This window comes from Pan troglodytes, chromosome 7 (assembly GCF_028858775.2).
Source record: "Pan troglodytes isolate AG18354 chromosome 7, NHGRI_mPanTro3-v2.0_pri, whole genome shotgun sequence".
Taxonomy (NCBI): Eukaryota; Metazoa; Chordata; class Mammalia; order Primates; family Hominidae; genus Pan; species Pan troglodytes.
The window spans coordinates 50840909-50854816 of record NC_072405.2 but is presented as its reverse complement, the minus strand read 5'-3'; the positions used below and the strand labels follow the sequence as shown (position 1 = coordinate 50854816).

General features: G+C 44.4%; 2 protein-coding genes across 14 annotated transcripts in view; one reads left to right on the top strand and one right to left on the bottom strand.

The window, feature by feature from the left end:
* Nucleotides 1-1490: 1490 nt before the first annotated feature.
* On the bottom strand, nucleotides 1491-13385 carry SMIM19 (small integral membrane protein 19). Of its 6 annotated transcripts, none has more exons than XM_001144351.7 (4): nucleotides 13299-13385; nucleotides 7872-8009; nucleotides 5680-5804; nucleotides 1491-1927 (listed from the first exon to the last, which is right to left on the bottom strand). In XM_001144351.7, the coding sequence occupies exons 2-4, from the start codon at nucleotides 8003-8005 to the stop codon at nucleotides 1863-1865; spliced, it is 324 nt and encodes a 107-aa protein (XP_001144351.2). In that variant the 5' UTR covers nucleotides 8006-8009; nucleotides 13299-13385; the 3' UTR covers nucleotides 1491-1862. The 6 variants fall into 6 exon arrangements, with proteins under 6 accessions (XP_001144351.2, XP_016814921.1, XP_016814917.1 ...); XM_016959432.3 differs by lacking the exon at nucleotides 13299-13385 and adding an exon at nucleotides 12897-13108; XM_016959428.4 differs by lacking the exon at nucleotides 13299-13385 and adding an exon at nucleotides 12795-12918.
* Nucleotides 12795-13908, top strand: part of SLC20A2 (solute carrier family 20 member 2) — a 123575-nt gene continuing 122461 nt past the window's right edge. For 4 of the 8 annotated variants that reach the window (XM_054656692.2, XM_016959423.4, XM_054656690.2 and 1 more), the window contains exon 1: nucleotides 12825-12962. The gene's annotated coding sequence lies outside the window, so the exon portion shown is untranslated. Of the gene's footprint in view, nucleotides 12963-12984; nucleotides 13047-13908 lie in introns of those variants that run through there. The other 4 variants (XM_063816314.1, XM_063816315.1, XM_054656688.2 and 1 more) reach the window with 3 other exon arrangements.

Below are 13908 nucleotides of genomic sequence, written 5' to 3'. Positions count from 1 at the left end.
AAGAAAATTCATTGTGTGACTTACGTTTATTTATGTACATTAATTTTACACATCTGAGATGGCCAGTTTGTGTAATTTGTCCAGATTGTGCCACATGTCAGTGACGAGTAAACCACTCCTACTGCTGATTAAATTCACTTGTGGAGATATACAGTAGCTCTCCTAGGCAAAGGCAAGTTTAGAAGATTGTCCCCTTGTTGCTCTGTTACTACAACCCATAATTACAACTGTTTACAATCCTTTAGTCAGATTTAAATTCAACATGTAGGAAGTGCACTCAAACTCCTTTGTGAGTTAAGAATTATTCTGTTTGGTCAATTCACTTTGTACTATATATACATTTTTGAACAACACATTTTTAAAAGTAAATGCAATTTCCCTGAATGCTTTTATTTGGTCTAAACCTTAATTTCCATTTAAAATGTATATAGTTTATTTCACAATAAGGGGGAAAGGAAATACTTGAAGCCATTATTAACTTTTTTTTTTTTTTTTTCTGAGACAAAGTCTTGCTCTGTCGCCTAGGCTGGAATGCAGTGGTGTGATCTTGGCTCATTGCAACCTCCACCTCTCAGATTCGAGCACTTCTCCTGCCTCAGCCTCCTGAGTAGCTGGGATTACAGGCGCATGCCACCACACCCAGCGAATTTTTGTATTTTTCGTAGAGATTGGGTTTAACCACGTTGGCCAGGCTGGTCTCGAACTCCTGACCTCGTGATCCTCCCACCTTGGCCTCCCAAAGTGCTGGGATTTCAGGCGTGAGCCACCGTGCCCAGCCAGCTCACTCTTATAATTGAAAATAGCTCTAGTTCAAAAACGGATTCTTTTGACTTATGTGGACAATTAAACTTCCCCACTATTACCCAGTCAGTTTTTATTTAAATAAACATGAAAAATTAGGTAAAAACATTTCATTATACAGTACAGCATGGGAAAAGATATGAGGCTCTTTAGGAAGGCTTAGCATGCCAAAAATGCAGCAGTAACCAGACAGCAACATTCACCAGTGGTAGTAATACTGCCTGGCCAGTGGTAGCACTACTACCGCAGAGTTGCCAACACCAATACACAGGCATCCATTTATTCAACAGCAGGGCCCCAGTATGGCCTAAAGTAGAGCTACCTGGTAGAAATGAAACGGGGATAAAAACAAACTCGCTCCTGGGAGCATAATGAGGAAAAAATCTAGTTACAGAAAGCTTCTAAAATTAGCACAGGAGTATGCATCATGATGTAGAAAGGACGGTCTACCACACAAGTTCTGAAGAAGCAAAGATCATTAATCAAAGAGCTGTTAACAGAATATTCAGGAGGCTGTGGCAGGAGAATCGTTTAAACCCAGGAGGTGGAAGTTGCAGTGAGCAGAGATTGTGCCACTGCACTCCAGTCTGGGTAACAGACTCTGTCTCAAAAAAAAAGAGCTGTTAACAACAAATTAATCTGTTATTGATCTGACACTTATCACTCACAGAATACAATCAAACAGGAAGTTATTATTGAAATAATAACTTGCGTTTTTATTTTTTAATATTGCAAATGGCATAAACTCCAGGATTCCCACTTCCCAAGATGTGTTTTTATTTCTCACTGATTGTATCCTGAAGGAATCACAGGTCTTGGCAAGGTCAAGTCACCATCGCTGGTTACACATATCCTGGATATGTGCAGGTTCCCTGTGTCAAGGCCTTTTGAGCCACTTGGAGATGTAATTTAAAAAGGCAAAACAATGCACAGAACAATTGGGGAAAAGTTACAAGTAAAATAATTTTATGCAGACAGAAATGTTTTTAAAGCTGTTCATGATTTAGTAGAAAGAATCAGGAGCTTGAAACAATTACTTCTGTTGCTCATTTTCTGAGGTTTCATTCCAATGAGAGTTGCACACTGTCAGCTTGGTTTTGTGGCTGCTGATAGTCGTACTTTCTTGCTATTCACAACAAGAAAAAGAAGATATAAAATTAATAAAACTGCAAAATGATTACTACTTAACAACATTACAGTCAAGTCATGATTCTCAATGAAGAATTAGTTTTTGTCTGTTTGTTTCAGAGATAGTCTCCCTCTGATACCCAGGCTGCAGTGCAGTGGCACAATCACAGCTCACTGCAGCTTCAACCTCTTGTGCTCAAGCAATCCTCCCACCTCAGCTTCCCAGGTAGCTGAGACCACAGACAGACACCACCACACCCGGCTAATTTTTTATTTTTTTGCAGAGATAGGGTCTCGCCATGTTGCCCAGGCTGGTCTTGAACTCCTGGCCTCAAGTGATCCTCTTGCTTTGGCCTCTTAAAGTGCTGGGATTACAGATGTGAGCCACTGCACCCCGCTAAGTAATTAGTCTAGAATTAAAACAATTTTGTTTCTTTGGAAAAGATGTACTACACTTCATGATCCTCTAATTTCTCAACACTGCTGATGCCCATTTTTATATGTTTATTATTATTATTCATGTATCAGGATTATTCATAGCTTTAAAATATAAACATTAAGCTATTAAAATTTCAAAACTGTATTTATTTTTGAGACAGTGTCTCACTCTGTCACCCAAGTTGGAGTGCAGTGGCACAATCATGGCTCACTGCTGCTTTGACCTCCCAGGCTCAAACAATCCTGCCACCTCAGCCTCCCAAGTAGCTGGGACTACTGGTGGACATCACCACACCCAGCTAATTTTTTTTATTTTTAGTATAGACAGGGTTTCACCATGTTGCCCAGGCTGGTCTTGAACTCTTGGGCTCAAACGATCATCCTGCCTTGGCCTCCCAAAGTGCTGGGATTACAGGTATGAGCCATCATGCCTGACCTAAGCTATTAAAATTAATGTTTAGTAATTTCTTCCTTTATTACCTGTCATTTCCATCTTAAAGTTAACAATAATGCTTTTGTCCACACATAAGGAATTTGACTATATTTTAACTTAAAAACCTAACAGGCTTATTGTTGATTAAACATATTATAAATGTCTTCAATATAAACTAGAAGAAAAAATAGACATGCAATTCTGTCTTCTTTTTGTACTTCTAAGAAACGTTTATTGAAGAAAAACTGTCTTAACTTGAAACTAGAGAAAATACAGGGCTAAAAATCTTTGTGTCATCCACTGCTTAGCTTTAAAACTTTCAATCTCTTCTAAGTTTTTTTTTTTTTTTTGAGTCTTGCTCTGTCGCCCACGCTAGGGTGCAGTGGCGTGATCTCAGCTCCCTGCAAGCTCTGCCTCCTGGGTTCATGCCATTCTCCTGCCTCAGCCTCCTGAGTAGCTGGGACTACAGGTGCCCGCCATCATGCCCTGCTAATTTTTTATATTTTTAGTGGAGACAGGTTTTCACTGTGTTAGCCAGGATGGTCTCGATCTCCTGACCTGGTGATCCACCCGCCTCGGCCTCCCAAAGCGCTGGGATTACAGGTGTGAGCCACCACGCCTGGCCAATCTCTTCTAAGTTTTTTACTAGCCAAGAAAGAGATACTATTTGTTTATGCTACTCAGGGTAGATTCAGATTTTTGTAGCCCAAAGCTTACAACTTCGGGAGTCTTCTATTAAAAAAAGAATTCTGTTGCCTGTGTCTTTGGAACCACCAGACTCTGTCAGGACAAAATACATCACGAACACTAAGGACCCATTATGCTGGGATTCATTAAATGTGCAAATCCACACATGTGCTCACTGCTTATAAGCATAATGGCCCCCAAAGATGTCCACATCTTAACCCATAATCTGTGCCTATATTACCTCACAAGACAAAAGGGACTCTGAAGATGTGATTAAGGTAGGGACCTTGACATGGGGAGATGACTCTGGATTATCTGCCCAACATAATCAGATGGGCCGTTAAAATTACAGAGCTTTTTTCCTGCCTAAGTTCTGAGAGAAGGAGATGTGGACATGAAATAGTCAGAAAGATGCAATGCTCCTGGCTTTGCAGATGGAGGAAGGGACTGTGACCCAAGGAGTGTGGATGGCCCTGAGAAGCTGGAGGAGGCAAAGACAGGGATTTTCCTTGGAGGCTCTAGAAAAACAGAACCGTGCAGGCACCCTGAAGTTAGCACAGTGTAGCTGCTGTGGAGCTGCTAACCCACCGAACCGTGAGACAACATGTTCGTGTGGTTTAAGCCACTACATTTGTGGTCATTTGTTACAGTAGCAATGGAAAACTGATACACCTTGCAAACAGAAATTTGTATCAATTTTATTTTATATCATTTCCATCAAAAAAGAAATAAACTGTGGGTTTGTAATGTATCTGCTATGTTACTGAGCATATTACTGACAGCAAATAACTTTTGTGTACATGTCAATAAAAACTTAGTTCTTTACTTAGAATTTTTCATACAGAGCTCCTGGCTCTGTACTTTTTTAAATTTTTTTTGAGACGAAGTTTCACTCTTGTCCCCCAGGCTGGAGTGTAATGGTGTGATCTCTGCTCACTGCAACCTCTGCCTCCTGGGTTCAAGCAATTCTCTTGCCTCAACCTCCTGAGTAGCTGGGATTACAGGCACCCACCACCACACCCAGCTAATTTTTGTACTTTTAGTAAAGATGGGGTTTCACCATGTTGGCAGGCTGGTCTCGAACTCCTGACCTCAAGTGATCCACCCGTCTCAGACTCCCAAAGTGCTAGGATTACAGGCGTGAGCCATCACACCTGACCCCAAGGCTCTGTACTTTTTTTTTAAACAATACTTATGTTTCTTTAAAAGGATTTTTTTTTATGTGGTAAAACATACATAACATAAACTTTACCATTTTAACCATTTTTAAGTGTACAGTTCAGTGGCATTACATATATTTGCATTGCTGGGACTATCACCACCATCCATCCACAGAGCTCTTCTCATCATCCCCAACTGAACTCTGGACCCATTAAACTCCCTATTCCCCTCTTCCGTAGCCCCAGGCAACCACCATTCTACTTTGTGTCTCTGTAATTTGCCTCACGTAAGTGAAATAATCCAATATTTGTCCTGTTGTGACTGGCTTATTTCACTTAGTGTGCCGTCTTCAAGGTTCATCCATGTGTAGCATGTCAGAATGTACTTCTTTTTTTTTTTTGAGACGGAGTCTTGCTCTGTCGCCCAGGCTACAGTCCAGTGGTGTGATCTTAGGCCACTGAAACCTCTGCCTCCCAGGTTCGAGTGATTCTCCTGCCTCTGCCTCCCAAGTAGCTGGGATTACAGGCACCCGCAAGTGTGCCCAGCTTATTTTTGTATTTTTGGTAGAGACAGGGTTTCACCATCTTGGCCAGCCTGGTCTTGAACTCCTGACCTTGTGATCCACCCACCTCAGCCTCCCAAAGTGCTGGGACTGTAGGTGTGAGCCACCACTCCCGGCCAGAATGTCCTTCCTTTTAAGGGCTGAATAACATTCTATTGTATGCACCACACTTTGTTTATTCATTCATGGGCTGAGGACTTATGGGTGATTTCCACCTTTTGGCTATTGTGAATAATGCTGCTATGTTGAATTAAGTTATATGTCTTATTTTGAGCCAGTAACACATGGAAATGGTATGAAATACAAAAGGAACAAAGGATAAGTATCTGAAAAACATATTAAACATCTGAAAAAAGTACTAAGTTTTCATTACTTACGATTTCTAATAACATTTTGCTAAATGAACTCAATTCCAGAAAATCTATTTTAAACGTGCATATGTGCATCTTTCAGCACAGAATATACTTACAAATGGAATACATTTCCAGTTGTTGTCTTAAACGAATCTTGCTTATCGTGTCATAAAAGTTGGGCTCTGACAAAGTTTCCTCTGTAGGTGGCACACTGAATATCCTCATAATTCTCCTTTTGTTCCTAAACACAAAATCCATGCAGAAGAGATGTTTGTATTAATGTCTATAGAGTTGTAATATGCTCATGATCCTGGTCATCAGAAGCTGTGGTAAAAGGACTTAAATGACAAGACCATTTTACTTTCTATTTTGTCTTTGAGAGCTGCTTCCTTGGCTCAAAGTATTCTTTCTTTCACTAAAAAGTATGAGGCTGTGAGGAAAGTAGCTGAACACATCCATTTAACACAACAAAGTGAAGTTCCTCCATTGTGATTCTCCTCAATCCTCCAAAAGCCAAATATCCTATGAGAAAATCACAAACAAGAAAACAGCTGATTTTTCCTCCCTTTCATGACATCCAGATAAAGCTAAATGACTGGGCTGGAGAATAAACTGAATGTGAGCAGACCTTAATTTTGGAAAGTAATGAATAAACGTATTTCTTAAATACAATAGGATGGGCTTAGTGGAGACATCTTTTTAAAATTAAGAACAGCGTGCCTCTGCTTTTAAAAGAAACATGGGGAGGCGGCGGTGGCTGTTTTTAGAGGAAAGCGGTCACCTGCCAGGTGATCAGTGATGGTCAGGGTGCCTCCTCTCACCACCCCTAGAGTTCAGCAGCCAACAGGCCAGCTGCTCCAGGAGGGTTCAGCTGAGATCTGGGCGCAAGTGCGGGCTCTGAATGATTCCTCAGGCCAAACGTAAATTATTTCTGGATTACTAATTACCTTGAACTCTCGAATGCCTTTTTCCCTTGGGACAGGATACCTGTAAAGCATGTGTCTGCAGAAGCATCCCAATCTAACACTGCTCTTCCTCTTTTTAAAGCATCCCTGCACCTCCCCCTTTTTACTGTACTTCTGGGAAAGGAGCCAGGGAATGTGGAAAAGCAGTTAAATTAAGCTACAACATCTGGAATTAAAGCAGGAAATACTTATTGAAGATTTACACTATATGGCACACCAAGGACCCAAAAGTAAAAGACAAAAAAGACATGTCGTGGAATGGACAGACAAGTAATCAGATAAAACTAACATTGTTTAATAAGCGCTATGATATAGTCATGCACAAAAAACAAGGAAAAGCTTATACTGGCTAAAGGGAGATCTGCTGAATACATAGGAGTCAGTGTTTCTGCATTCAGGGACTTAAGCCAAAAAAAATGTGCTCAATGAAGGGTGACAATGAACCCAGGCTGGATGATAAAATTGGGCTATATTAGAAATTGCAGAATTGAGAGTTTAGTGCAGCTGGCCTGGGGGCTGAGAGTGCTACTTAACTCTTCACTTCTTAAAGCGATGGGGTTTTTTTTTTTTTTTTTTTTGAGATGGAGTCTCACTTTGTCACCCAGGCTGGAGTGCAGTGGCATGATCTTGTCTCACTGCATCCTCCTCCCATGTTCAAGTGATTCTCCTGCCTCGGCCTCCCAAGTAGCTGGGATTACAGGCTCATGCCATGACGCCCAGCTAATTTTTTTATTTTTAGTAGAGACGGGGTTCACCATGTTGGCCAGACTGGTCTTGAACTCCTGACCTCAGGAGGTCCACCAGCCTCAGCCTCCCAAAGTGCTGGGATTACAGGTGTGAGCCACCGTGTCTGGCCAGCAATGGGGTTTTCAAAGCCAAACCTTGGCCACCAATGCTTGAGACCAGAGTAGACAGTGTCTTTCAGCACTAGAACAAAAATTATAATGAAATTTCTTTCTTTTTTTTTTGAGGCGGAGTCTCGCTCTGTCGCCAGGCTGGAGTACAGTAGTGCGATCTCGGCTCACTGCAACCTCCAACTCCCTGGTTCAAGTGATTCTCCTGCCTCAGCCGCCCAAGTAACAGGGATTACAGGCACGCACCACCACGTCCAGCTAATTTTTGTATTTTTAGTAGAGACAGGGTTTCACCATGTTGGCCAGGATGGTCTCAATTTCCTGACCTCGTGATCCGCCCACCTCGGCCTCCCAAAGTGCTGGGATTACAGGTGTGAGCCACTGCGTCCAGCCTGATGAAATTACTTTTATGCATTCATTTCATATTTCTTAAACTAGCAAAACTTGTAAATGCACAGTTTTTATCTACCCTGAGAAACAAAAATTTACCTTTTGGCATACATGAAGAGACCGAAGCTAACAAGGATAACTATCAAGTAAACATTGGTGGCTTCATTCCAGGCTTCATGAACAGTATAATCAATAGAACCATCGTCACCCATCACTCCATAACCCCCAGCCATGGGGCTGTAAGAGAGAAAAGAAAGCAGGGTTTCTTTTAATTAATGATGGTAGCACTGTCTGGAGAAGGGTTGGCCAACATATGGCCTGCTGGCCAAATCCAGTCCACCACCTGTTTGTGTGCAGCCCATGAGCCAAGAATGGGATTTACATTTCTAAGTGGCACATTTTAAATGGTGCAGTTGGCCCTCTCTATCTGACGGTTCTGCATCCGCATAATCAACCAACTGTGAATGGAAAATATTTGGAAAAAAATACAAATTTTAAAAAATACATTATACCAACTATTTACATAGCATTTACATTGTATTAGGTATTGTAAGTGCTTAGAGATGATTTAAAGTACATAGAGGATGTGCTTAGGTTATATGCAAATACTATGCCATTTTATATCAGGACTTGGGCATCTACGGATTTTGATATCTGAGGGGGTCCTGGCACCAATCTCCCAAATACCAAGGACTGCACCTACACAATATTGATTTTGTTTCAAAGCCCACAAAACCTAAAATATTTACAATCTGGCCCTTTAAGAAACTTGGGATAAAAAAATAATATTACTAAAAGGACTGAGCTTGAAATGTTATTGCAGTTTCCAAATTGTAACACCCAGAGGAAGTAACAGAATACTTTAAAACAGAGACTCTGCTGGGCGTGGTGGCTCAGGCCTGTAATCCCAGCACTCTGGGAAGCCGAGGTGGGTGATCACCTGAGGTCAGGAGTTCAAGACCAGCCTGGCTAACATGGTGAAACCCTGTTTCTACTAAAAATACAAAAAATTAGCTGGGCATGATGGCGGGTGACTGTAATCCCAGCTACTTGGGAGGATGAGGCAGAAGAATTGCTTGAACCTGGGAGACAGAGGTTACAGAGAGCCGAGGTCAGGCCGTTGCAATGCAGCCTGGGTGACAGAGCGGGACTCCATCTCAAAAAACAAAAACCACAGAGACTCAACACCTGGCTGTGCTGCTACAAAAGTGTTGCACAGCAGCCTAGCAAGGATGTGACAGCCAGAACATGGCTCTCTCACCCCGCATGCCTCCCACACTGGGAAACGTTTAGAGCTTTATCTAGTTTTGGCCTGCTGGACAAATTTGGTTGAAAGAAGCTATGGGATGAAAAGATACATTTTGCTATTGACACAGCTGTGACATCTACCCTAGGAAATGCATTCTTTGGACATTCCCACAGAAAGTTACAGTGGTCACAGCAAGTGCATCAAACAGCAAGTAAAAGTAATGACTTCTTCTTTGTGTTTGAGAAGCTAACTAAATTTTTCCTTAAAGAGAGAGTTCCTCCCTTGTGTTGGGACACAAAAGGTAAGTCTAAGTAAAATGACCTAATATGTAAAGAAAATCCAGAAGTGTTGTTTTAGACACTCTGTATACAGGAGAAAAATGGACAAATATAAGTGATAGTTGCACTGTAGTTTCTGAGAATCAGTCATTTTCTAATACCAAGAAAAACAGTCTAAAAAGTTGTTTGGTGATTTTTTTCTACGCTGCCTACAACAATGAAGGCATTGCAAAAATTCTTTCACTAAAATGTCTTGCAGGAATCCATGCTGTAAACCTCCAAAGTGTTCATTAGTGTAGATTTGGCCAGCTAGTTAATATACATGTTTTGAGGGCAGAGTTCTTTCTTTTAGCTTGCCTCTATATGAGAAAAATGAAATTTCAGGAGAGGTCTGCTCCTAAGCCACATGGCATGTTTCTGCCTTTCTGACAACTTGTCTTTGTCAGATGTTTGGGGACATACTGTACTCCTTTAGAATAAAGTGATTATCATGAACAGCCATTTAACTTCAACTCTTCACACTGAGGGCAGGAGTGATTTGACTAAACTAACTATGGGTGTCTGCTGAATATAAAGATTTGTCTCGTGAAAATTAGCCAGAGAACAATAAAAACAGAAATTAAGTTGTAAAAATTTGCAGATGCACTATCTAAATATTGTTTAAACACTAGACTATACCCAATTCCTAGATACTGAAGACCGGCTGTGGATTTTTTTGAGTGAGAGGTACGGAGGTATTTGGCATTTGGCTTTTTTTTTTTTTTTTTTTCCCTGAGACAGAGTCTCGCTCTGTCACCCAGGCTGGAGTGCAGTGGCACGATCTCGGCTCACTGCAAGCTCTGCCTCCCGGGTTCACACCATTCCCCTGCCTCAGCCTCCTGACTAGCTGGGACTATAGGAGCCCGCCACCGCGCCCGGCTAATTTTTTGTATTTTTAGTAGAGATGGGGTTTCACCGTGTAAGCCAGGATGGTCTCGATCTCCTGACCTCATGATCCGCCCACCTCGGCCTCCCAAAGTGCTGGGATTACAAGCGTGAGCCACCGCGCCCGGCCGGTATTTGACATATTGAGAGTTTCAATTCTTATTCCTCAAAACTAAATTCCAGAGTTCCTCTGAATGTAACTTTATGGTTTATAGTAAGTAATCAGCCTACTTTAGACATGGAAACTTTTGGAAGCCCAGACACTATAACTGTCTTTATAATTTATGGAATCTCAAACTTCGTTGGTGCCAAAGTGTAAAATAGCAACAACCACCACCGTGTTTGGCAAAAAAAAGATGACTTTATGTGTCTGATTTGAGATGCTGCAGAAGGCCCAGGACAATTATGCAGCAAGGGAGGCAGCTTTCAGGATTGAGAGTTATTAACAAATTAGGCAAGAAACGGGGAGCCATACAGCACTGGCCACTAGAACATTTCACGGGTGTCATTTATCTGACAAATTACAAAATGTTTCCTATTTTCTAATGACAAAATGGATCAGAACCAGGTTAATTTCTTGCTTTAATTTTTCACAAGATTCTGTTCATGTGCCACTCAGTAAATGGTATATTCCTACTCAAAGCGCTACTTCCTCCTGCCCCAAATATGCAGGTCTTTAATTACACTTAGGAAAAAAATTTCTAATTACTGCTGACATAGAATGGTAAAATTTTAACGTGAATTATACAACCTATATTATACAACATGATTGGTATGTCATGAAGTCACTCTTCTGCGCTTCCAGGCACATGCACTTGAGTTATTTTTAGGAGTGTAGTTGTGAAAGATTTGCAGAGGGGAGGCCTTTCCCGCCCAGTCCTCAATCATGATCAATGGCATGACTTTGTAAGGCTGCCAGGAGTAAGGAGTGCTCTGGTCCTGAGTCACAGTACAGACCCACAGCCCACAGGCAGCCTGAACTATGACCCCGTCCCCTCCTCCCCGGCATGCCACAGTGTAACCAAGTGTACACACATACACCTGCTGCGTGCTTACTGCATACCACCACAGCCTTCCTCTGGAATCTAAAGCAAGACACCTTTTTTCACATTTTCCTGTAATGTAATGCTTGAACTATTTCAGTAAGGAGAGGCTAGGATGGGCTGAATTAAGTCTCAAGTAAACAAGAGTATATAAACTTGCCAATATATTACAATTAGGGGTTGGTTTTAGATTGACAAACTTTTAGGATGAGAACTACTCTTTTTTTTTTTTTTTTAAACAAAAACAGGGTCTCACTCTGTCACCCAGGCTGGAGGGCAGTGGTGCGATCTCGGCTCACTGCAGCCTCGACGTCCCAGAATCGAGGGATTCTCCTGCCTCAGCCTCCCAAGTAGTTGGGAATACAGGCAAGTGCCACCATGCCTGGGTAATTCTTATTTTTTTTTTTCAAAGACGGGGGTGGGGTGGGGGTCGTCTCACTATACTGCCCAGGCTGGTCTCAAAACTCCTGAGCTCAGGCAATCCGCCCGCCTCAGCCTCCCAAAGTGCTGGGATTACAGGCGTGAGCCACCATGCCCAGCCGAGAACTACTTTTTCTAGGGACTAGGTCACTGTATCATAAGCTTTAAAATCTGTGTCGTGATTTTGGGTTCCTGATGTCATGTCTAGGTGGTTCTAAAATTGACCACCGCTTGTCATCGTGCCTTGAATGTTATCATTTTTGTCTCTCACTTAGAACTTTGTTACTGTGATACAAATTCACATTGGAACCACTTAGTTCCTAGAGTCCCTTACAACAAAATCCTCTGCATCAAAAAATGGGATTTCTTTCTCTCATCCCTCTGAAACACTAAAGGCTTGGTATCCTGAAGCCGAAGGGTACATACAAGCTCACAGGCCTTCACCCAACATCCAGGAAAGCAATTCACAGGTGCTGGGCAGTCCACAGAGTCACTGAATTATCCCAACAACCCTGCTGGGCGGCACTAAAGCTCCATTTTACAGGAGAAGAAACTGGGGTGGCGGCGGTGGTTATATAACTTGCCCAAAGCCACACGGGCCTGGGCGTGGAGGCGCGGGGCTGTTATACACACAACTCCCAAACCTGAACTCTTCCAGTCTTGGCCCCGATCCTGCGAGACCTGCTCCTTCCGGAAGAAAGTCAAGTGGAGCAGGGAGAAAATGTAATCCTCTCCCAGGAAGCAGCCCGGGTCCCGGGGCGGCGAGGCTCTAGGGACGTTTCCGCCGCCCGCAGGCTGCGCGTGATTCAGCCTCAACCCTCCCGCCGAGCCCCCGCCGCCCTGGCAGATGGGCCGCCGCAACTGGCCCGTGTGCGCTTCCGGAAGCGGGCGACTCGCAGCTCCACGCGACGCGGAGGGGCTCCGCGCCGGGACCGGGCAGGTGCTCGGAGCTTCGGGGACCGCACGGGACCGAGGGCAGGCGGGCGGCCACCCCCCTTACCCCCGCGTCCGGGGCGGGGCGGGCGGCGCGGGGCGGGCGGCGCGGGGCGGGGCCGGGTGACGCGGCCCCGCCGGGGACCGGGAGAAGCCGGGACGCGGGGCCACTCACGCTGCCGGCTCCGGAGGCGGCACGCGGCCAGCGCTGCTCCGCTCCGGGGCTCTTTACCCCGGAGTCGGGGCCGGGCGCGCGGGAAACGGTTACCGAGCGAACCTGGACGCCCTCTGCCTTCGTCATTTCCTGCCGGCCGGTCGGTTTCCGGATGAAACGAGGAGCCAGGTCTTTTTTTTTTTTTTCCTTTCCCCTTTTCAGTTTTTTGAGCCGGAGAGACGCAGCGGCGGCCCCAGTGCCGCCCCCGGGCGCGTGAGTGGAGCCGGGCTCCTTTCCCCTACCGCGCCGCGACCCCCGCCCGGGCTGCGCGCGCCGCCTCCCGCGAGCCCCCGGCCCGACTCCCGGGCTCCCGCGGGTGGGGGCCGGGGCTGGCGGGCGTCGGCGGGGCTCGCGGCGGCGGCGGGTTGCGTCCCCCGCGCCTGCTGGCCCACGTGGACCTGGCCGTCGCTTGCCGTGCGGCGCCTTTGCGAAAACTCGACGGAAGTGGCAGGGACCGGGCATTACCTGCGAGTGCCGGGCGCCTCCTGCTCCGCTGTGCGCGCTTGGGGTGGGACTCGGCGGGGGAGGGGTCGTGTACGTTGTCCCACCAGGCGCAATGAAGCCGAGCGGCGCAGAGGATTTCTTTTTTGGTCTTGAGAGCATAGAGTCCCTTTTCATATTCACGTGTACTCTTAAGAAAGCGTCTGTTCTCCAAACTGGCTTTCCATTCTCCCCGTCCTAAATGGTGCGTGGCTGACACCGTAGTGTTTTCAAAACTGGATATGGCCAGGATGCTATAGCATTGTCAGTGTAAGTCCCTTTTGGGTATTTTTATTTAATTGTGTAGTGACTTGACAGAAGTGTTTCCCAGCTTGACATAAGTAATGAATTTGCATAGGATTTCAGCATCAGTATGGAAGTGATCAGATGTCAGTGGTTGGTGCCACCTTGCAAATAAATGGCCACTGGTCCACGTAGTTCGTCTTTACTATACATTTTGATTAAGTTCTCTAGGACCAGCTGACTGGTAATTATAAGTCACATGAAACCTTGCAGAGATGAGAGCTTACATTGAACACTTCTTAACAAGTTTTCTATTCTTTGTTTCATCTGTTACAATTAAACTCACCTTTGT

Excerpts from the sequence above, each read along its gene's own strand:
- SMIM19 (XM_054656700.2), bottom strand. Across the intron at positions 5,805-7,871 it reads CTCTTCATGTATGCCAAAAG|GAACAAAAGGAGAATTATGA; the intron begins GTAAATTTTTGT and ends TTTTGTGTTTAG. Across the intron at positions 1,928-5,679 it reads ACTGGAAATGTATTCCATTT|CAAGAAAGTACGACTATCAG; the intron begins GTAAGTATATTC and ends TGTTGTGAATAG.